Here is a 21,106-nt window from a genome sequence, read left to right on the forward strand (position 1 = left end):
CCACTGTGACGCCGCCCGCGTCGCGACGCCCGGGCCGCCATCTTTGGTGTGGGCAGCGCCCGCCGCGCGGGAGGCGGGGCCCCGGCGGGTGGGAGGCGGGGCTCCGGCCAATGGCGGCGGCTGAGCGGGCGGTCCCGGGCCAGGCTGGCGTGGCCTGGATGTGACCGCGCCCCGGCTCCGCAGCACCCGGAGGCCGTCCGAACACGGTGGGGCGGGGGTCCCCATCTCACTTGCCCAACACCCAGAGACCACAGCCAGTCGTTCCTGTCCCCTACGTGCCAGGCGCTTGGGGAAAACGCGGAATTCGCTCGCGGCCCCCGGCCCCGCTCCAGCGGGGCTGCGGAGCTGCCGATCGCGGGGAGCGGCGCAAGGCCCGCAGGCAGGGAGGCGCGCGGGGGCCGGGCCTGGCTCTGCATTTATTTACCCTCTAGTTATAAGACATCCTGGCTGTGCGCCCCCCACGCCCCCGCCACCACGCTGCTGTCCGAGGGGGCCTCGGCCTCCTGCCCGGCGCGCAGGAGCACGGCGTCGTCCTCGTCCAGGAAGTTGCCCAGCTGGGCCAGCTGCCGGCGCAGGAGGTCGGTGGTGCGGTGCACTCTGCGCACGCGCCGCAGCAGGCTCCGCAGCAGGCCCCGGCTGCGCGCCTGCCGCTCGCCCCAGGCCTCGCGCAGCTCGCGGTAGCAGTTGTGGCGCGCGCGCTCGGCGGGGCCCAGGATGGCCCCGCAGCCCAGGGGACAGCGCTGCCGGGCCCCTCGCTGACAGTGCTGGCGGTGCTCGGCGAGGCTTCCGCGGGGCACGCGGGCGTTGCAGCCCTCGTTGGGGCAGGCTTGCAGCTCGAACGGGCACGTGTCCTGATGCCCCTTGCGGTGGGCCAGGGGGCAGGTCACCAAGCAGCCGGCCTCTGCGTTCTTGCACTGCGGGTGCGAGAGAGCTCCGTGTGAGACAGTGGAGGCCGGGCATCGCCACCGATTCCCCCGTCTGACTGCCATGAGATCCGCTGGGCGCAGGTGGCAAGATCTCCGGTTATCCACAGGGAGCTCGTTAGTTAGATGGTGGAGAACAGGGAGGGCTGGTTTGCTGAGCGGTATGTTTCAAGAGTTCTTTTTCCTTTGCAGTGAACCAAGGTCCCTTGGACTTGTTAGGCAAGCATTCTACCACTGAGCTGCATTCCTCAGTCCATTGCCCCAGCTTTTATTTTGAAGCCTATTTTCCTGTCTGTAAAATTATCAGGAGGTGTGTGTGTTGTGGAGGGGGGGGTTGAAGAATACTGCTCAGTCCTATGTACCTATTTTACAGCAGAAGCCTCCAGAAGCAGACACTAAGTAACTTGATACCACTACTCCAGGAGTTCAGAGGTGGAACCATCAATTCAGTGTAGCCAGGTCTGCCCACCTCTGGGCTTCTGTTTCCCTACAAGGGTGGTAGGACAGGATGTTCAAAGCTACCTTGACTTCGAGGCGGCCAATGGTTTTCCGGAGCTGATTCACATGGACCATCTTTCTCCTTTTCACTTCTTTCCTGCAGCATGGACAGGTGTTTTGTCTGGAAGGAGGCACAGGTGTGTGTGTGGGGGGGTTAAGGTTTTGCGGGGGACCCAGGTGTTTCCTTCCCTCCAGCTAGAGGAGGAAAAATGGGTTACCACAGGTAGTTACAGGCTTCAAGCTGGAGGCCAGGGGCTGTAAACACAGAGGGTAACCAGCACCCCCCCTCCCACATACACACACTACAGCCGAGCCTTCTGTGGTCTCTAGAGTCCCTCAGACCTCCCATCCCTCGCCCGGCTTTCCGATGGCACCTGGCTAACCACCGAAGGATGCACTTTTGGCAGAAGATGTGACTGCACGGCAACCTCACTGGCCTCTTGAGGACCCCATGGCAGACAGAGCACAGAAAGTTGCAGTCAGGAGGCGTAGTGAAGAGGTTGAGATCATAACCGCCACTCTGCAAAGGGCCAGGCCATGATCAGGGCCAGGCTGGGGTGAGCTTCCAGCCTCCCTCTGTACCCATACCCAGAGAAAGCCCAGCCATCGCTGGGCAGGGAGGCAGGCCACATGAAAACCCCACGCAGATGTAAGTTAGCACCCATTTGAGGTAGAAGGGTGGAGGGCCAGAGTCCTCCACAGCCCATCTCCAGCTACAGCCTTCCAGAAGGTGTCCTACCATCTGTAGGGACTGTAACCCAATCCTCCTTCTGCAAAGCCCATCCCTGGTGACAAGGGCCTACCACTGGACATAAATCTCAGGGATGGGGCTTACCATGGTCTGGCTAGACAGCTGCTCCATGGCAGCCCAGGGCTCAGGAGCCTGAATTTCACAGCAGCAGGGGGCCGACATCACAGAGGCATTGTCCAGCTCAAGCCAATCACAGCTTCAGTCCTTGGGACCTGCACTGCCCTACCTCATGACCACCAGCAGACAGTGCCAACTTGAATGATGGATCTCTAAACTTCCACTTAAGAGAACAGGCTAAAGTGGACAGCTGTGTCCCCACCCCTTGTGTGACCTAGATGGCCGGATCTCCACTCACATCCATAGCCCAGGGGTTCCTTAGCAGGGGACCCAGCACGGGAAAAGTCCAGCAGGACTTTCCCATCTGCTATTACGAGGAAGGGTCCGAGGGAATCGACTCCAGCCAGGAAGCACTTGCTCAGCATGGATGGAATGCAGTGATCCAAGCCTCCTAAAGCTTTGGGAACTCACCCCTGTTCTGACAACAGAGGAAGCCACTGTCGACAGGAGCCCCCGATCTTCCCGTTCTCCCTGGGGGCATTCTGGTCAGGTTTCCAGCCTGGTTCAGATGCCCACTGTCCACACTCCCATACCCTTTCTTATTTGATCTGTCGTGAAGCCTGAATGTGGGGTCTGAGCGCCTTTAGCGCTCAATACTAGAGCTGTAGGGTTGGAAGTTTGGCCTAGTGGTAGAGTGCTTGCATTTCTCGGTACCACATACATAGCAAGACCAGAGGTGGTGCTGTGGCTCAAGTAGTAGAGCACTAGCCTTGAGGAAAAGCCCAAGGGCAGTGCTCAGGCCTTGAGTTCAATGCCCAAGACTGGCAAAGAAAAAGTAAAATTGAATGATTAAAAAAAAAAAAAAAGACTACAGCTCTACCATTTGTCACAGCCCCGCTTCCGTACTCTTCAGCGATTAATAGTTGGATCGCTCTTGGACTATCCTTTCCTGCCCCAGCTGAGATCCTCCGGTCTCAGCCTCCTGAGTAGCTAGGATTACAGCTTCCCAGATACATCTGTGGTGTGTATAGCAGAGCTGGGCCGCCAGGACAAAGCCCATCCTGCGGCAGCGGGGGAGACGAAGGCGCATGCCGGGCGAGACACAGACAGGACATCCACACGCAAGGCGCACGGTTTCACGGGTTTATTGATCGGTCTCTCGTGGGTGCCAGGATGCCTGAACTCACAGCTGGGGATGACGGCTGGAGCTCCGGGCCCCAGGCTTCACGGGAGCGGCGACGGTGGTGCCCTCCTTCCTTCCTTCCCCGGAGTCCTGCGGCGCCGGCCTGCGGGGGGAGGCGGGGTGAGCGCGGGGCCTCGGCGGCCGCGGGCCGGAGCGGGCCGGGGCTGGGCGGACCGGGGTCAGGTCTGCTCGGGGCAGGGCCGGGGCCGGGCGGCGGCGCCTGTCGGGGCCTGGGTTTCACCGTCCCACACGGGCAGTGGGCGCTGAGCTTAGGGCCCGGGACACTATGGGCGCCGAATCTCACCCGCGGCCACGGCCGGAGCCGGGGGTGATTTTCAACGAGCGCCGGCGTTCGGTCCGCGCCGGAGGAAGCCGGGGCGGCCACGCGCGGAGAGACCTACCTGGACGCCGAGGAGCCGCGGCCGGCGCCGCCCGCGCTCGCCTTTATACCGGACGCGCCGCCGCCGCGGCGAGGGCTGGCGCGCAGGCGCGGGAAGAGCGCGGAGGGGCGGGGCCTGGCCCCGCAGAACCAATCCCAGACGCCAGGGGGCTTGGGGCGTGGGGCACTGTGGGAGCGGGCCGGGCGAGGTCTCGCGGGATCTGGCGGAGTATAAGTAGCCCCTCCGCCGCGGCCTCGCTCTTCTTTCTCTTCTCCGGGAAGACACGTGAGTGGCTCCCCCCGTCCGCGGCGGCCAGGGGTGCGGGCGGCGCGGATCCGCGGACATCGGGGAGGGCTGGGGTCCGGTCCACGCTGGCTTCTGCTCGCGTGGGAGGAGGTCTGGTCTGGGGCGCCACGGACTTGACTGGCTTGGGTCGTTTTCTATAGCAAATGGCGGACGACGCCGGTGCAGCGGGAGGGCCCGGAGGCCCCGGCGGCCCAGGCTTGGGAGGCCGCGGCGGCTTCCGAGGAGGCTTCGGTAGCGGCCTCCGGGGTCGAGGTCGCGGTCGTGGGAGAGGCCGGGGGCGCGGCCGCGGGGCTCGCGGAGGCAAGGCCGAAGACAAGGAGGTAAGTTCTGGCGGCGAGTGGGTCGGGCCTGGGGCGCTGGAGCTGCCGCCCGGCGCGGCCCCATGGATCCGCTGGCTTCTTCCCCGCAGTGGATCCCCGTCACCAAGCTGGGCCGCCTGGTTAAGGACATGAAGATCAAGTCTTTGGAGGAGATCTATCTGTTCTCCCTTCCCATCAAGGTACCGCAGCGGCCGGCCAGTCCCAGAGGGCAGGGAGTGATGGGCCGGGGTCTCCTTTGGGATGTGGGTCTTGAGAAAGGTGGCCGTCCGTTCTGGTAGCAACTGAAGTGCGAAAGGGACTCGGTGCAGCGGTTGAGGGGTGTCTTTGCATTCAAATCGTGTTTTGTCGCAGGAGTCTGAGATCATCGACTTCTTCCTGGGGGCGTCTCTCAAGGACGAGGTGTTGAAAATCATGCCCGTGCAGAAGCAGACCCGTGCTGGCCAGCGCACCAGGTTCAAGGTATCAGCCACTTGCCCGTCCAGGGCATTGGTACTCAGAGGGTTTGGGTGAGACTCTCTCATTCTGCATGGTCACATCAGGCCTCACCCGTGTGACTTTCGTACAGGGAGAGAGAGGAAAGAGCTCCTCGGACCCTGGATTGGCCATACTGTGGCCTCTCCTTTTCTTGAAGAGCTCTACACGTCCTGCTGGGGTGTATTCTAACTGGAGGACCACGGACTGCCTCGCATGTGGTACTTTTCTCTTGTCAGGCATTTGTGGCCATTGGCGACTACAACGGCCATGTCGGCCTGGGCGTGAAGTGCTCCAAGGAGGTTGCCACTGCCATCCGAGGGGCCATCATCCTGGCCAAGCTCTCCATTGTCCCCGTGCGAAGAGGATACTGGGGGAACAAAATTGGCAAGCCTCACACTGTCCCATGCAAGGTGACAGGCCGCTGTGGCTCTGTGCTCGTACGTCTCATCCCTGCCCCCAGGGGTACGGGGATTGTTTCAGCTCCAGTCCCCAAGAAGCTGTTGATGATGGCTGGTATCGATGACTGCTACACCTCAGCCAGGGGCTGTACTGCCACCTTGGGCAACTTCGGTAGGTGACCATCACCAGCTGTCATGGCAGCTCTGGTGGACCATACAGTCCCAAGTGGTCTTCCTGCACGTAGGAGTGCAAAGACTGGAGAGGGCCTTGAGTCAAGCCACTTTCCCATTTTCTCTAGCCAAGGCCACCTTTGATGCCATCTCTAAGACCTACAGCTACCTGACACCTGACCTCTGGAAAGAGACAGTCTTCACCAAGTCTCCTTACCAGGTACTGCTGGTGGGGTTGAACTACCTGCCTCTGGCCTTGCCATGGTCTCCTCAGGTTTCTTCCCTGCCTGAGGGAAGGAGATGAGGTATGGCAACACAGTTCCTTTTCTTTCTAGGAATTCACTGACCATCTTGTGAAAACCCACACCAGAGTCTCCGTACAGAGGACCCAAGCTCCAGCTGTGGCCACAACATAAGATTTCATACAAAAATAATAAAGTTAATCAAGCCTACTGTCTTTGTGATTTGAATCTGTGAATTGATAAGTGATCAGAAACACAGGCTGGTTGTGTCAGTTTTATTGGCGATACAAAGAGGAAGTTACTGCTTTTCAAGGCAACTCCCTCAGGCGGCAGCAGCCTCTTTAGCTGCCTTTCTCTCTTCCAGCATCCTCTGCTTCTGTTTTGCCAGGCATTTCCTTGCAGAGAAATTGGCCCCCAGGTCCAAATCTGAAAAGGTGATTGAAGAGAAAAATTTTAACACAATTGGAAGACAATTTTTTTTTTGTTGGTCATGGGTCTTGAACTAGCAGGGCTGGGCGCTGTCCCTGAGCTCTTTAGCTCAAGGCTGCTGCCCTACCCTTGAGCCAATCTCAAGGGTAGCTAGGATTACAGGTATGAGCCAGTCCCCAGGGAGGGGCAACTGGTGGGTGACTGGTGAGACAGCTTACATCGGTCCTGGAAGGCCTTGGACACCTGGGTGAACTGCTCCAATTCCTTGGCACAGTTTTCCTTATGGCTGTCTCCTTCTCGATGCTGACAAGCTCTAAGTCGCTCCTGGATAATGTTGACAATCTCGTGGTCAACTTTGCTATTTAGAAAAAAAAGATCCTCAAGGACAAGGCTGAAGCAGGCTGACCTGCTTCACAGCTAAGGAAATGGCCCCAGGGAGGTGACTTACTAGTCCCTTCTCCACTGCATCTCGGCTTCATAGATGCACAGCAGGTCATTCTCCTTACACTCGGTGATGTCGGGCACTCGATTGTACTGGCGGTGGTAATAATACAGCTTGTTCTTGGCATGCTGCTGCTCTATGAACTCTGCATGCAGAGGAAACCCCGCTCAGCTGACTTGCTTGGTTCTGGGTGACTTACCAGAAGCAGGCAGCTGGAGACGGGTGAGGATCTGGGCTCGGGGGCTATGTCCATCACCCAGTTCCTGCTGCACTTGGAGAACAGATCGTATTCACAGAAGGGAGTGAGGTAGGGAGCTGGAGAGGATGCAGAACCCTGTAGGCCAGGGGCCTTAGAAAGCTCTGACCGTGCCGTTCACCTGCCTAGCAGAGGCCAACGCTCGCGCACGCAGACACAACGCAGAATGCACCTGACTCGGGTCTGGCGTGCAGAACCCGTCCCCGCCCCGCCGGGGCTCCCGGGCGCCGGCTGCGGGGATGCCAGCCCGGGGAGGCTCCGCGGCTCGCCAGGCCCCCGTGGCCTGCTCCTGAGCGGAGGCGGCCCCGGGGCGGCCGGCCACCCCCGGAGCCCGTACCTCTTACAAGGGTCACGGGCCGGTCCACGAGGAGGTCGAAGGCCTTCGTCAGGAAGGGGAGCGGGTTCAGCGGCGAGAGCTGCGCCGGGGGCGCCGGCGTGCGGCGCGGCGGCTCCGGGTACACATCCTTGTCCCAGGAGTCCGGCATGGCTGCGGCGGACGCGGACGGAGGCGACGAGAACGGCGGGGGCCGGGGACAGAAGGACGCCGCGGCCTCCCGGGCGTCGGTGTGCGCAGGCGCGGGCGCGGCGGGGCGCCTACTGCGCCTGCGCGGGAGGGGGGGCGGACACACACGCCGCGAGGCATCCCGGGAACGAGACGCGGGCTCGCGCGCGCCCCCTGGCGGCGGCTCCAGGAAGACCTCGGGCGCCGCCGCCCCTGCGCCTGCGCAGCCTCCCCAGGCCCACCCTGGCTGGTGTCCATGGCTCCCAGTCATCCATCCTAAGAAGCCGCAGAGTCTAGAATCCCAGACCCGAGCTGACAGACCAGAGGGTCCTGAGTACTTGTCATGGGCCGGGGAGGACTCCCAGAGGACATGCTGGCCATGGAGCCATTTATTGCAAATAAGCCAGCTGGGTGCCATGGGGCTCAAGCAGGAGGATGGCTTGAGATGGCAGAGGAAGGAGGTGCCAGCCTGGCTCCAGGTGTCCCCACGGCAGGCTGCCCGTCCAGTGCCCTGCCTCCACTGGTTCCTGGCACTGGAGACCACGCTGACCACAGGGGCTGGCACCGCTCTCCTGCCAGAGGCTAAATCTGGGATCTGGCTGTCGTGTGTCCTGGCCCTCACTCGACCTCTGGCTGGTGGTGGGGAGGCCCCTTCCTGACTGCGGGGACAGCCACCATGGTCTGTGGGCTGGAGCTTGAGCCAACTGGAATTTCTGGGGAGCGGGTGGGGGGAGCAGCACCGACATTCTTCCCCAGGGATCATCCTTGGGGTTAGGAGGCTGGAAGGGCCAGGGCTGGGCTCCTGGCAGAGAAGGGGCAAGAGGGCCACCTGGCCCTGGGGCAGGGTTCACTCTGCCTCACTGGGTGGGCCCCTCCCAGGTCCCCCAGCAGCGGGAGGCTTGGGAGTGTAGAGGCCTCCCCCTCTAATTCTCCACCCCTCCCCAGGTCCCTTCCTTACACGGGTGGGCAGCCCTGGGGTCCCACCTGCCTCTGTCTCAGGTCTGTCTCCCTCTTGCCAGATCTGGGAGGTGGGTTCATGTTGCTTCTGCCCTGTGGGAGCTGCTGGCTCTGAAATCCTCTTTCTGCGCCCCCCCAGTCCCACCGGAAGTTCTCTGCACCTCGGCATGGGCACCTGGGCTTCCTGCCCCACAAGAGGAGTCACCGGCACCGGGGCAAGGTGAAGACATGGCCCAGAGACGACCCCAGCAAGCCCGTGCACCTCACGGCCTTCCTGGGCTACAAGGCTGGCATGACACACACCCTGCGGGAGGTGCACCGGCCAGGCCTCAGTGAGTCCATGCTGCACGGGAGAGTGTGTGTGCGTGTGCATGAGTGTGCGTGTAACAGCCTTTCAGGTGTGAGCCCAGAGCAGTCAGTCAGAACAGGGGTAGCACCAGTCCCTCGCCGAACGCTCAGTCACACCTACAAATGAGGAGATAGAGCACAGAGCAACTGAGGCACAGCTCAGTGCACAGAAAGTGGGTGCAAAGGCAGCTCCCGCCCCAGGCTGAAAGCCCCTTTTGGCTACTTCTGTCCTCTTGTTCACCAGGACAGTGAGTGTCGGGCAGTTTGCTTGTGGTTTTGTTTTGAGATCAAGGTAACTTCCCAGGTAGGCGTCAGAAAGTGCCGGCTACCACGTCTCGGAGCGGGCTCCCCAGATGTGCGCGTACCTGAATGTGTGTGCACGCACGCCATCCTCCTCCTGTGCCTTCCTGTGGCCATGCTGCCACCCCACCACCCTCCCTCAGCGGCCCCAGACCTGCCCCATCCCCATCTCCCTCCTTGTGCCCCTTTTGTACAGATACACTTCACAGGGCGATGTGATGGCCTCCACCATTTTGACTTCTTAGTGATTTTCTTAGATCTCCTTTCCTTTCCCTTCCTGCCTGCCTGCCTGCCTTCCTTCCTTCCTTCCTTCCTTCCTTCCTTCCTTCCTTCCTTCCTTCCTCCCTCCCTCCCTCCCACACACAGGTCAGGATGCCTCCAGCAGGGCGGCCTCTCTGCCTGAGGCCAGTGTCCATGCTTTCCCGGCTGACCCTGTGTGGCCAGATCTTTGGCCCCCTTCCCATGGTCCTCAGGACCCCTGCTTCTCTGCCCTGTCCCTGGGTTTCATCCAGAAATTTCCAAGCGGGAGGAGGTGGAGGCAGTGACGATTGTGGAGACGCCACCGCTGGTGGTGGTGGGCGTGGTGGGCTATGTGGCTACCCCCCGCGGCCTGCGGAGCTTCAAGACCATCTTTGCAGAACACCTCAGTGACGAGTGCCGCCGCCGCTTCTACAAGGACTGGTGAGCCTTGGTGCCAGCTCCGTGCAGCGCCAGGGGGTGGTGGGGTGGGAGGAGCGGCCATTGCCTTGAGTGGAAGGTTCAAGGCGTGTGTGTGTGTGTGTGACTGCAGTGGGAAATGAGTCCATATTAAAGTACTGGGGAGGAAATTTTGAGCAAGGAGAAAGGAAGAAGACGTTCCAGTTAAATCTGCTGAAATTGCGGAGTTAACTGAGCTTCCTAGCAGCCCATGTGAAAAGAACAGTCAACCAAGAAGCTTTTGAACCCAGAGAGAAAGGCATTCCCAGGCCTCTGTATTCCCTGGCCTCCCTGCCTCTCCTCCCGTCCTCAGGTCTCCTGACCCTTGGTAAGAGGTGCCGAATGTAGGTCTCAGTTAGCATGGCCTGGATGCCTGGGCGAGCTGGCCGGCCTCTCTAGTTCCTCTGCTGTCAGAGGGAGCCTCGTCCCTGGACTGCCCCAGGGACGGGAGAGGTAAGGAGTACAGAGTGCCTGGTGCAGAGAACATGACCAGAGCAACGTCAGTCGTCTTCTTTCTGCTGTTCCCACCATGCACCTGCCGCTCCTCCTGGGGTCCAGGGGTTCTACCCCCCACCCCTAACTTTAGTTTCTTGATCTCTGGAGTGACTCAGATGAGGGTTAGACATAATGTGTGCCAGGTCCCTAGCACAGCAGCACCCACTCCTGGCTTTAGGAATGTTATCAGAGCTGGGCATGGCAGCTCATGCCTGCAGTCCTGGCACTCTCACAGTCAAGGCCAGTCTGGGCTGCACATTGAGATTCTGTGTGGTAAAAGAAAAAGGAAAAAAAAAAAAAAGGTGTGGCAGGGAGGACTGCCCGCAGGTGCCTGGACTACGGTGGCTGGGAGGGCTCCCACTGTATAGGGTGGAAGAAGCTGGAGTTCAAAGGGAGTAGGGTGGCACCTGGAGCCAAGAAAGGCCTCGGGAGGTTCTGGGGCCAGGGGCCTCTGTTTAGTGGGCTGTGCTGATGGGTGGGGGCTACGTGGCCAGGCACCAGCTCTGGGGAGCCTCTGAGAGCCTCCTGGGTGGCACAGGCACAAGAGCAAGAAGAAAGCCTTCACCAAGGCCTGCAAGAGGTGGCGGGACGCTGCTGGGAAGAAGCAGGTCCAGAAAGACTTCGCTGCCATGAAGAAGTACTGCAAAGTCATCCGGGTCATTGTGCACACCCAGGTCAGTCCCCCCCCTCCCCCCGCCACTTCCACGGGCCTGACAAATGTCAGCCTAAAAATACCGGGAGCCTTGGGCCCAGGCCCAGGGCCTGGCCAACACCTTGCTGGCCACCACTGCCCCAGGAGGGGATGCTGAGTGTCAGTGCCCACTGGGGCTGCAGGACCCTGGCGATCCTGCACCCTCCTTCCACTCTGCCATCTGTTAGCACTGACCTCCTTTCTGCCTCAACAACTCTCTAAGATCTTCTCTGCCACAGGGCCTTCTCCCATGACCCCTGTCTGTCCCCCTGCTCGCCTCTCTCGGGCTGTACCCACGGCGCCTGCCATAGGCACAGCCGTAGCTGAGTGTCTCCCAGGGGAGCTGAGCACCTCCCCTCACCCTGCAGATGAAGCTGCTGCCCTTCCGGCAGAAGAAGGCCCACGTCATGGAGATCCAGCTCAATGGTGGCACGGTGGCCGAGAAGGTGGCCTGGGCACAGGCCCGGCTGGAGAAGCAGGTGCCGGTGCACAGTGTCTTCAGCCAGAGTGAGGTGATTGACGTCATAGCCGTCACCAAGGGCCGCGGTGTCAAAGGTAGGGCCCGGCGGGGTGCTGGCCCTGGAGATGCTTCCTGGCGGAGACGGGCCGGGCCTCTCAGCCACCCGCTCCTGCCATCTGCAGGGGTTACCAGCCGCTGGCATACCAAGAAGTTGCCCCGAAAGACACACAAGGGACTGCGTAAGGTGGCCTGCATCGGTGCCTGGCACCCGGCCCGTGTGGGCTGCTCCATCGCCCGGGCTGGGCAGAAGGGCTACCATCATCGCACCGAGCTCAATAAGAAGGTGGGTCCACAGCCTGGGGAGGGGTCGCCAGCGGGCGGGGCGAGTGCCCAGCAGGCGCTGCCTGGGTGACCGGAGGCTGTCACCGTGCTGGCGGGCGGGCATGCTTCCAGGGCCCCACCTGTGCCTCCTCCCCTGGCAGATCTACCGCATCGGCCGGGGGCTGCACGTGGAGGACGGGAAGGCGGTCAGGAACAACGCGTCCACCAGCTACGATGTGACGGACAAGTCCATCACGCCGCTGGTGAGTGTGGGCAGCCGGGCTGCTCTGGGGGACTTGGCATGGAGGGGACTCAGGCCTCGCTGGGTGCTACTCTGTCCCCGGAGCTCAAACCCAGCCAGAGTGAGCTCAAGGGCGTGCTGGGTTGTAGCCAGGATTCTAGCCTGTTAAGTGAGATGAGGCAGGAAAGGAGTTAGCCTGAGTTCAGAGTCGTCCACCCCCCCACCAATCACTGCTGGAGGGAGGGTGGCACCCCAGCTCCTGGTGGCCGAGCACAGGCTTCCCTCCTCCTGATGCAGCCCTGCCTGGGGAGTTGGCCCTGCCTGCTCTGAGTCTGCCGGGCCTCCTCCCCTCCCCAGGGTGGCTTCCCACACTACGGGGACGTCAACAACGACTTTGTCATGCTGAAAGGGTGCATTGCTGGCACCAAGAAGCGGGTCATCACGCTGAGGAAGGTCAGCGCAGAGGGTGGGCGGCAGCGGGTCCTGTCCTCCAGCCTCCTCTGGGCGGGGTGGGGAGGGTGGAGAGGCAGGGGTGTGGCAGGAGTTGAGTGACCTGGGGGGATGGGAGGGGATGGGGCTGGGGTCTCTGGCCTTCACACCTCTTTTCTGCGGACCCCTAGTCTCTCCTGGTGCACCACAGTCGCCAGGCGCTGGAAAAGATCGAGCTCAAGTTCATCGACACCACCTCTAAGTTCGGCCATGGCCGCTTCCAGACAGCAGCAGAGAAGAGAGCCTTCATGGTGCGCTGCACCCCAGGGTCACTCCCGGCTGGGCCTCGGTGGGGAGCAGGGGTCCTGCAGGGCTGGCCGGCCCCGGGGGGGCGGGGTCCACCCCCAGCTGTGTCTGGGGGACAGGGGTCCAGCAGGGCTGGTTGGCCCCGGGGCGGGGCGGGGTCCACCCCCAGCTGTGTCTGGGGGACAGGGGTCCAGCAGGGCTGGTTGGCCCCGGGGGGCTCTGGTCAGGGGTTGCCTTCGGGACAGACTGTGACTCCCGCTCACCTGCCCCCTCCGACGCAGGGCCCCCAGAAGAAGCATCTGGAGAAGGAGAAGCAGGCGACGGCGGGAGACCTCTAGGCCGGGTCCGGCCCCGCCAGCCTCTCCAGCCCCTTAATAAAGACCCGACGCAGCACTTCCCGAGTCTCGTAGGGTTGACGCGCCAGAAGGCGGGCCGAGAGCCGGCGGCTCGGGCTCAGCTCCGCCAGGACTGCGGGACGGGAGCGGGGGCGGGGCTTACGCGCCGGGGCGGGGTCTGCCGGGAAATCGGAATCTGACTGGTCCTCGGGGAAGGCGTGACCTCGGCGGAGGCGGGGCGTAGTGCGAGTTGCGAGGCGATTGGCTCCCGGGCGGTGAGGGGCGGGGCCGGGCCGAGACTCGCCTCTGCAGCGGGAGGTCTGCTCCTCGCACTGGCGGCGGCGGCGGCGGACGCGGCGGCGGCGGACGCGGCGGCGCCATGTCGTTCTGCAGCTTCTTCGGGGGCGAAGTTTTCCAGAACCACTTTGAGCCAGGTCCAGCCTGCGGCCTCCGGCTGGGAGGGCTGACAGCGGGGGCGAGGGTGCATTAGAGAGGTGCGGTGGGGCGCCTGAGCCCACCGAGGCCACCAAGCGTGGCCGCTAGAAGGGAATGGACGGGGAGGGCCTGGGGCCCTGGAGGATCGGGACCTGAAGAGGGGCCTGGGAGGGGACGGGGAGGGCCTGGGTCCCCGGAGGATCGGGACCTGGGGAGGGGCCGGGGAGGGGACGGGGAGGGCCTGGGAGGGGACGGGGAGGACCTGGGGCCCCGGAGGATCGGGACCTGAAGAGGGGCCGGGGAGGGGACGGGGAGGGCCTGGGGCCCCGGAGGATCGGGACCTGAAGAGGGGCCTGGGAGGGGACGGGGAGGGCCTGGGTCCCCGGAGGATCGGGACCTGGGGAGGGGACGGGGAGGGGACGGGGAGGGCCTGGGGCCCGGAGGATCGGGACCTGAAGAGGGGCCGGGGAGGGGACGGGGAGGGCCTGAGTCCCCGGAGGATCGGGACCTGAAGAGGGGCCTGGGAGGGGACGGGGAGGGCCTGGGTCCCCGGAGGATCGGGACCTGGGGAGGGGACGGGGAGGGCCTGGGTCCCCGGAGGATCGGGACCTGAAGAGGGGCCGGGGAGGGGACGGGGAGGGCCTGGGTCCCCGGAGGATCGGGACCTGAAGAGGGGCCTGGGAGGGGACGGGGAGGGCCTGGGGCCCCGGAGGATCGGGACCTGGGGAGGGGCCTGGGAGGGGACGGGGAGGGCCTGGGTCCCCGGAGGATCGGGACCTGGGGAGGGGACGGGGAGGGCCTGGGTCCCCGGAGGATCGGGACCTGAAGAGGGGCCTGGGAGGGGACGGGGAGGGCCTGGGTCCCCGGAGGATCGGGACCTGGGGAGGGGACGGGGAGGGGACGGGGAGGGCCTGGGGCCCGGAGGATCGGGACCTGAAGAGGGGCCGGGGAGGGGACGGGGAGGGCCTGGGTCCCCGGAGGATCGGGACCTGGGGAGGGGCCGGGGAGGGGACGGGGAGGGCCTGGGGCCCCGGAGGATCGGGACCTGGGGAGGGGCCGGGGAGGGGACGGGGAGGGCCTGGGGCCCTGGAGGATCGGGACCTGGGGGGACGGTGGCAAGAGAGGAGGAAGGGGCCTCCTTTAACCTGAACGTGGCCCTTTCCCGGACACCTGTGGGGCTGGGTCCTGTGGATAGTGGAGGGAGGGTGGGGGGGGAGATCTTGGACTGAGGAGGGAAGCCACAAAACGTCTGGTCCAGGCAGTGCCAGGTGTTATCCCAGCCATTCCCCTTCGAGGTATCTGGAGTGAGTGGCCAGGTACGAATTAATTGTGCCCTTCAGATCGGAATGTGTTGGCCCAGGGGCCCTTCCTACCCACCTAGGAGTCACTGGAGAGGGGATGGGAGTGTAGCCTAGTGGTAGAGTGCTTGCCTAGCATGCAGGAAGACCAAGGTTCCATTCCTCACCACCACATACATAGAAGAAGCCGGAAGTGGGGCTGTGGCTCCAGTGGTAGAGCTCTAGCCTTGAAGAAATCCCAAGGACAGTGCTCAGGCTCTGAGCTCAAGCACCAGGACTGGCAAAAAAAAAAAAAAGAGTATGAAGGTCCTGAATTTAAACTCTCCAGTATGGGCACTAAAAACAAACCAAGACTGCGCCATGGGCATCTCTGGGGCAGAGTCTGTTGGGCATCACTCCTTTCGGGACCTGGGCTATGACACTGGGTCCCTGGCCTCTGTCTGTAGAGTCCTGGTGCCCTGCCAAGCCGCAGACTGCACTCCTGAAGCAGTTCCTGGTTCTCTGAGTCCTTCTCAAGTTCCTGGTAAAGGCTGGGCAGGTCACAGACTTCAAGAAGGCTGTCCTCAGGTTTGGGGTTGGGGATGACTTAATACCCCTGTGGGTTCCTGTTTTTATTCTTTTGAGCAGTGGTGCAACTTAATTTTGTAACTTTCCCTGCCCCTGTATCCCCAGTTTTGGGGATAGGAGAAAACTGTGTCCCCAGCCCTTGTCTCTCTGGACTTCCTGACAAATTGGAGGCCTCTTTTTTTTTTTGGAGTTTGGACTCTGGAGGACCTGAGCTCTGAGCCTGAGCATTTCAGCTCAAGGCCAGCACTCTATCATGTTGAATCACAACGTCACTTCTGGTTTTCTCCTGGTTAATTGGAGAAAAGAGCCTCCTGGACTTTGGTGCCTGGGCAGACTTTGAACTGTGGTCCTCAGATCTCAGCCTTCTAAGTAGCTGGATCACAGGTGTGAGCCACCAACACCCGTCTGCTCATGGCCTCTGCGTTTTGGTGCCAGTATGGGGCCTTGAACTTAGGGCCTGGGCATTAAGCTTTTTTTTGTTCCAGGCTTCTCTGCTTCTGACTTTTTGGTGGCTAATTGGAAATAAGAATCTCTCAGACTTTCCTATCTGGCTGGCTTTGAACTGTGATCCTTAGGTCTCAGCCTCCAAATAGCTGAGGTAACGGGCATGAGCAACAGCACTCGGCTTGGAGGCCTGTTTCTAGAACCATTCTCTTCCTGACTGGAGGTTCAGCCCAGGGCTTTCCTGGGTGGCGGTTTGGGGATGGGGAGACCAGGTGGTCACAGCAAGGCTTCCCGTGGGTCCCGCAGGGGTGGAGGGTACAGGTCCATCTGGCCACACACTTTTCTCTGGGCGTGTGCCCAGAGCGTCCAGCCCCTGGGGCCCCTACTCTTTTTTTTTTTTTTTGTCAGTCGTGGGGCTTGAACTCTGGGCCTAGGTGTTATCACTTTAAGCCACAGTGCCACTTCTGGTTTTCTGGTGGTTAATTGGAGATAAGAGTCTCATGGACTTCCATGCCTGGGTTGGCTTTGAACAGCCATCCTCAGATCTCAGCCTCCTGAGTAGCTGGGATTACAGATGGGAGCCATTGGTGCCCAACTTGACCTACTCTTTTTTTTTTTGCTCAAGGCTAGCACCCTGCCTCTTGAGCCACAGCACCGTTTCTGGATTTTTCTGAGTATGTGATACTGAGGACTTGAACTCAGGTCTTCATGCATGCTAGGCAAGCACTCTCCCACTAGGTCACACTCCAGCCCCTGACCTACTCTTGAGTAGGAAAAGCATCCGTGTACTTGCCCCAAACAGGCTGGAGCTGAGGTCTATGCTTTGCCTGCCCTGGCCCAGGTATCTATGTGTGTGCCAAATGCGGCTATGAGCTCTTCTCCAGTCGTTCCAAGTATGCACACTCGTCCCCGTGGCCAGCCTTCACCGAGACTATCCACGCAGACAGCGTGGCCAAGCGCCCAGAGCTCCATCGCCCGGAAGCCTTGAAGGTGGGTAGCAGTGGCTGGGCTGGGGGCTGTCTCACCAGTCACATCGTCCTTCCTCTGCCCCTCTGAAACGCTTGGGCCTTGAAGGCTAGCCTGGGAAGTGGGCAGATGGGGGAAGGGCATCTCTGTGGCCTCCGAGCTCAAAGAGAAGCTCATGTGGTCGCGTCTTCCCAGGTGTCTTGTGGCAGGTGTGGCAACAGTCTGGGCCACGAGTTCCTGAATGACGGCCCCAGGCGGGGGCAGTCCCGATTCTGAATCTTCAGCAGCTCCCTAAAGTTCATCCCTAAAGGTGAGGGGGGTTGGAAAGAGGGGGGGGGGACGGGGACAGGGACGAGGACCGTGGGATGCATCCTGCCAGTCCCCTGAGCGCATCATGTCAGGGCAGCTGGGTGAATGTCCCCTGCACGATCCCGAATGTCCCACCCAGTCGTGTCAGGGTGGGGGTGGCCAGAGCGCCTCTAGGGGTGAGTGGAATCTGAGACTGTAGCTGGAGTAACTGTGTGTCCCTCTGGGTGACACCTCAGTCGCCCCGGAGACTGCCCCCCTCTGCCCAGTGGACAATGGCATGTAACGCTGGGCCTTCTCCGCCAGCACACAGTCACAGCTCGGTGGGCCTGCGCTCTCGGCAGCACTCTCACAGTAACAGTTTAGTGGTGGACCTGTGCCTCTGGCCATGTTCGCAGCAGTGGCGAGGGGCCCTCACGCGTCAGCCTGCCTGTGCATGTGCTCACCCCTCCCCGTGCTCTGTGACTCCAGGTCCAGCTCTGTTCTCCCTGTCCCCAGGGACACACCCTGTCCCTTATCTCTGCCCTGAAACATGGGACTGTCCGTAGCACAGGCCTGTGTGGGGCTTGGCCGTGAGCCTGCGGTGAGGTTTGTCTCCATCATCGTTGCTCTGGAGGAGGGAGCGGCTGAGTCCTGTAAATCTCAGGAATCCCCGAGATGCCCTCTAGCTTGCCTGCTGTCCAAAGAATGAATTAACGCCAACTCGTTTTCTCTCTCTTTTTTTTTCCAGGCAATGAAACCCCTGCTGTCCAGGGGCAGTAAAAGGCAGCCCTCACCCCCACCCCAGATGGACTCACGTGGCTATATCCTGGCTGTTCCACCTTGGCGTTGAATCCTAGACTTTCAGACAGGGAGACCAGGCAGGGGTGCTGAAACATCAGGAAGGCTCACAAGCCTGGACTCTGAAGAGAATCTCCTTGCATGAAGCATCCACAGGGGGCCTGGGCTGAGCCTCTGCTTTTCTTGGCTTCAAGCTCACACAGTGTCCAGGATATTTTCTTTTGTCTTTTTTTGTCAGTTGTGGGGCTTGAACTCTGGTTTGGGCGCTGTCCCTGCCCTGAGCTCTTTCTGCTCAGGGCTAGTGATCTACCACTTTGAGTCACAGCACCGCTTCTGTGCAGGAGATTTATCTTCCCTCTGTTTGTCTCCCATTTCCTCCCTGGCTCTCTGAACCTCCCCCCAGCCATGGAGCCCAATTCCTAAGCTTGGACCTCAGCAAGTCCTGGGCCTTCTCTTGCCCTTTGTGCAAACATGGCTTCCCGGGCCAGTCCCTCCCGTCCTGGTCACTGCATGATCTGCTCTGGCTAAATCCTCATAGGCCAGCCAGGGTGGTGAGGCTCTGTGGCGTGCAGGAGGAGTGGGCCAGCGGGACAGAGGACAACATGGAGCCCTATTCCACCAGCGGCAGTGGATGCAGCTGCCCTGGGGTCATCGGCTTCTGTCCACACCTGTAGCGACGTGCCGTTCTGGGTCCTGTGCCCCAGCTCCAGTCCCGAAGTAATCGGTGGAAATCAATAAACATGAGCCCTGGTCGCACACACGGCTGGCAAGAGCTGCCCTCCAGTCCCAGCCTGCTGTCTTCGTTAACGTTCACAATGTGAGGATGAACATGAGGACTTCACTTGTTTGCGTGCTTGGTCAGTCTGGAAATACTTGTGGCTCCGTGTTGGGGATGTAGCTGTGTACAAGATGGGCTCTGAGGTGGATGGAGGTCTGCCCTCAAAGTCTCCTGGTGAACTTCAGGAGACAGTGGGGAGAAAATGGGACCCATCGTCCCTGGATTGGGGAAGCTGAATCATTGCAAGTCATTGAAACCCACAGTGGCAGGGGCCAAGTGACTGCCCACAGCTCCTGGGAAAGCTGACAGTCCCACCTGCACTCAGACCTAGAGTGGCCCATGGTTTCTGTTGAAGTAAAATGGGGACTGACCCCTGACTGGTCTGAACCGGTGTTGGTCCAGGAAACAGACGAGTAACACGAATCCTAGCACGACAGTGCCCCTGTCATTCCTCAGCTGGATTAGGGATTCAGAATGGTTGAAGGGGAGGACAGGCAGCCTTGAAACAGAACCCTCAGTTATACTGTTAATCTAGCTTTGTCCACAGGGCTGCAGCCTTGTACTAGGGTGTCGGGGCTTTTAGTCCTCGGTCCCTCCCGACCCACAGGAGGGATAGACAGAACATGTGTTTACTCTCACTCTAGGTCTCAGCAGAGAGTGATAAAGCAATAACACATTTGTACCCAATGGTAATTAAGTCTCGGCAGAAAGTGATTCACAATAACGACATTATAGCTCCAAGAGCCACTGCACCACTTCTGGCTTTTTCTATGTATGTGGTACCGAGGAATCGAACCCGGGTCTTTGTGCTTGCTAGGCAGGCACTCTACCACTAGGTCAAACTCCCAGTCCATGACAGCTCACTTCTTTGTGTGGTTATCTTACTCAGCGATGCACATTCATGGGCCTGCCTAACTCTGCACTCGGCTGCCAACCTTAGGGGGATTGTGCACTGGGGAACGTGAAGTACTGAGACCCTTCGGGGGACATTGGATGCCGGCTCTGAACCAGTGTCACAGCCATTTGGGGTTGTGGAGCAATCTCCTAATTATGAGGTAGCTGCCAAACAAGAACAAGAAGGCCCCCAGCCTTCACAGGAAGAGGCCTAAGGCAGCCTCTGGGAGGTCAGGCCCAGACCTGCCGGCAGAGGGCGCTCACGACACACAGGCCTGGGGCCTGGCTGGCTGCAGTTCCCAGCCTAGCTGGGGACCCTTTAGCCACGCACCCCAGGACAATGGTGGCCTAGAGTATCTCCAAATAGAGAGTGGGGTTTGAATGCTGTTGTCTCACCTGGGGGAAGGAGGGGATGATTTCGACATGTAAATGAGTTTTACTATCAGAGTAGGAACTGTTACAAGTCAATGTGTCTTGGGCCGGGAGTTTGGCCTAGTGGTAGAATGCTTGCTTAGCAAGCACTTTCTTTAGTGCCCAGGCTGGCTTTGAACCTTGATCCTCAGATCTCAGCCTCCCTAGTAGCTAGGATTACAGGCTTGAGCCACCACACCTGGCAAGTCCTGGGGTTTCTCAGGGACTTTGCCAATCGAGCCATTCCCTGAGTCCAATTTGTTGTCTTTTTAAATTCAGCTTATACAAATAATATTGAATAAGCCAACCAGGAAGAATGTTCTAGATGAGGGGCCAAGGCTCAGAGGCAGCCTGTGAGGTACCAGCCTTCTAGATGATGGGGAGGGGTGTGTGTGAGGCTGCTGGAGCCCCCTGCCCCCACGCTGTCTCATACTCTCATGCTCACCATATGCTCATGGGCTCCGACAAGAGCTACAGGATAGGGGCCAAATTCCTGAGGTTGTGGGGGGATAACATGGGGGGTTGTGGCTGGGGGGAGGGAGAGGGTTCTCCTCTCCCCCCTCTCACCTAGGGCTGCATGGCACTGCCTTTCCTGGGTTGTTGACTTGTGCAAAGATTTGTGGTGGGCTCAGCCAGGTCCTCTGGGCCCAGGATGGATTTGACCTGTGTTTTGGAAGAGAGCACGGAGCATGGAGTTCTCCTCCTCCCCCAGGGTAGGGCACCCTCTGCGTTCGCGTCCTCAGCACGCAGGCACCCACAGCTCTCTTCACAGAGCCACCGTGTGCCGCGCACGCAGGGATGGGCAGATGTCAGCCATCCTCTCAGGAGACAGCAGCCTGTGCTCGGTGACCTCCCCTAGCCATCTGCTGACCACACTCCCCAGTCCTGCAGGAGCCTGCTGGTGGCTCCCCGAGCCCCTCTTTACACTGACGGCGTTTTTGCCCCTTTTCCTTTCTGAAGGGAAATTGCAATGGGAAGAGGAGGTGGACAGGGCTCCGGTGTGGGGAGGAGAGCTCGAGGCCATCCACGGGTGGCCTCTCCAGCTTTGATCCCTGACCCCAGGCCGTGGGCAATTTGTCCCTTTGTGCCCTGGATAGATGGTTTTGCTCTGCTGACCAAAAATAACCACAATGCAGGGCCGGGAGTTTGGCCTGGTGGTAGCGTGCTTGCCTAGCATGTATGAAGACCCGGGTTCAATTCCTCGGTACCATATACATAGCAAAAAGCTGGAAGTGGTGTTGTGGCTCAAGTGGTAGAGCTCTAGCCTTGAGAAAGAGTCCAAGGACAGTACTCAGGCCCTGCGTTCAAGCCCCATG

General features: G+C 60.6%; 5 protein-coding genes and 2 non-coding genes across 9 annotated transcripts; 4 read left to right on the top strand and 3 right to left on the bottom strand.

The window, feature by feature from the left end:
• Window positions 1-409: 409 nt before the first annotated feature.
• Rnf151 (ring finger protein 151) lies at window positions 410-2,381 on the bottom strand. 3 transcript variants are annotated; one of them, XM_090324577.1, is made up of 4 exons: window positions 2,257-2,381; window positions 1,805-1,941; window positions 1,446-1,518; window positions 410-914 (listed from the first exon to the last, which is right to left on the bottom strand). In XM_090324577.1, the coding sequence occupies exons 1-4, from the start codon at window positions 2,332-2,334 to the stop codon at window positions 432-434; spliced, it is 771 nt and encodes a 256-aa protein (XP_090180703.1). In that variant the 5' UTR covers window positions 2,335-2,381; the 3' UTR covers window positions 410-431. The 3 variants fall into 3 exon arrangements, with proteins under 3 accessions (XP_090180703.1, XP_090180702.1, XP_090180701.1); XM_090324576.1 differs by having other exon boundaries at window positions 1,796-1,941; window positions 2,257-2,378; XM_090324575.1 differs by having other exon boundaries at window positions 1,446-1,542; window positions 1,796-1,941; window positions 2,257-2,361.
• A 1,249-nt stretch (window positions 2,382-3,630) lies between these two features.
• On the bottom strand, window positions 3,631-3,756 carry LOC150042334 (small nucleolar RNA ACA64). The gene has a single exon (XR_016533655.1). It is a non-coding gene; the product is annotated as a small nucleolar RNA ACA64 (small nucleolar RNA).
• A 215-nt stretch (window positions 3,757-3,971) lies between these two features.
• Rps2 (ribosomal protein S2) lies at window positions 3,972-5,913 on the top strand. Its single transcript, XM_090324886.1, has 7 exons — window positions 3,972-4,077; window positions 4,239-4,418; window positions 4,508-4,597; window positions 4,770-4,877; window positions 5,129-5,462; window positions 5,590-5,681; window positions 5,797-5,913. Exons 2-7 carry the CDS (start codon window positions 4,242-4,244, stop codon window positions 5,875-5,877), a joined length of 882 nt encoding a protein of 293 aa, XP_090181012.1. The 5' UTR covers window positions 3,972-4,077; window positions 4,239-4,241; the 3' UTR covers window positions 5,878-5,913.
• Window positions 4,930-5,061, top strand: LOC150042336 (small nucleolar RNA SNORA64/SNORA10 family). The gene has a single exon (XR_016533656.1). It is a non-coding gene; the product is annotated as a small nucleolar RNA SNORA64/SNORA10 family (small nucleolar RNA).
• Window positions 5,914-5,964: 51 nt separating the features above from the next.
• Ndufb10 (NADH:ubiquinone oxidoreductase subunit B10) lies at window positions 5,965-7,409 on the bottom strand. Its single transcript, XM_090324888.1, has 4 exons — window positions 7,168-7,409; window positions 6,581-6,719; window positions 6,351-6,490; window positions 5,965-6,129 (listed from the first exon to the last, which is right to left on the bottom strand). Exons 1-4 carry the CDS (start codon window positions 7,313-7,315, stop codon window positions 6,026-6,028), a joined length of 531 nt encoding a protein of 176 aa, XP_090181014.1. The 5' UTR covers window positions 7,316-7,409; the 3' UTR covers window positions 5,965-6,025.
• Window positions 7,410-11,125: 3,716 nt separating this feature from the next.
• Rpl3l (ribosomal protein L3 like) lies at window positions 11,126-12,953 on the top strand. The gene is made up of 6 exons (XM_090324887.1): window positions 11,126-11,374; window positions 11,462-11,622; window positions 11,762-11,863; window positions 12,199-12,294; window positions 12,462-12,581; window positions 12,858-12,953. The coding sequence occupies exons 1-6, from the start codon at window positions 11,188-11,190 to the stop codon at window positions 12,912-12,914; spliced, it is 723 nt and encodes a 240-aa protein (XP_090181013.1). The 5' UTR covers window positions 11,126-11,187; the 3' UTR covers window positions 12,915-12,953.
• A 317-nt stretch (window positions 12,954-13,270) lies between these two features.
• Msrb1 (methionine sulfoxide reductase B1) lies at window positions 13,271-18,381 on the top strand. Its single transcript, XM_090324689.1, has 5 exons — window positions 13,271-13,345; window positions 16,497-16,645; window positions 16,817-16,940; window positions 17,234-17,330; window positions 18,246-18,381. The coding sequence occupies exons 1-5, from the start codon at window positions 13,291-13,293 to the stop codon at window positions 18,379-18,381; spliced, it is 561 nt and encodes a 186-aa protein (XP_090180815.1). The 5' UTR covers window positions 13,271-13,290.
• The last annotated feature ends 2,725 nt before the right edge of the window (window positions 18,382-21,106 follow it).

The sequence above is a fragment of the Megascapheus bottae genome, chromosome 36, assembly GCF_031878675.1.
Source record: "Megascapheus bottae isolate mThoBot1 chromosome 36, mThoBot2.hap1, whole genome shotgun sequence".
NCBI classification, from domain to species: domain Eukaryota; kingdom Metazoa; phylum Chordata; class Mammalia; order Rodentia; family Geomyidae; genus Megascapheus; species Megascapheus bottae.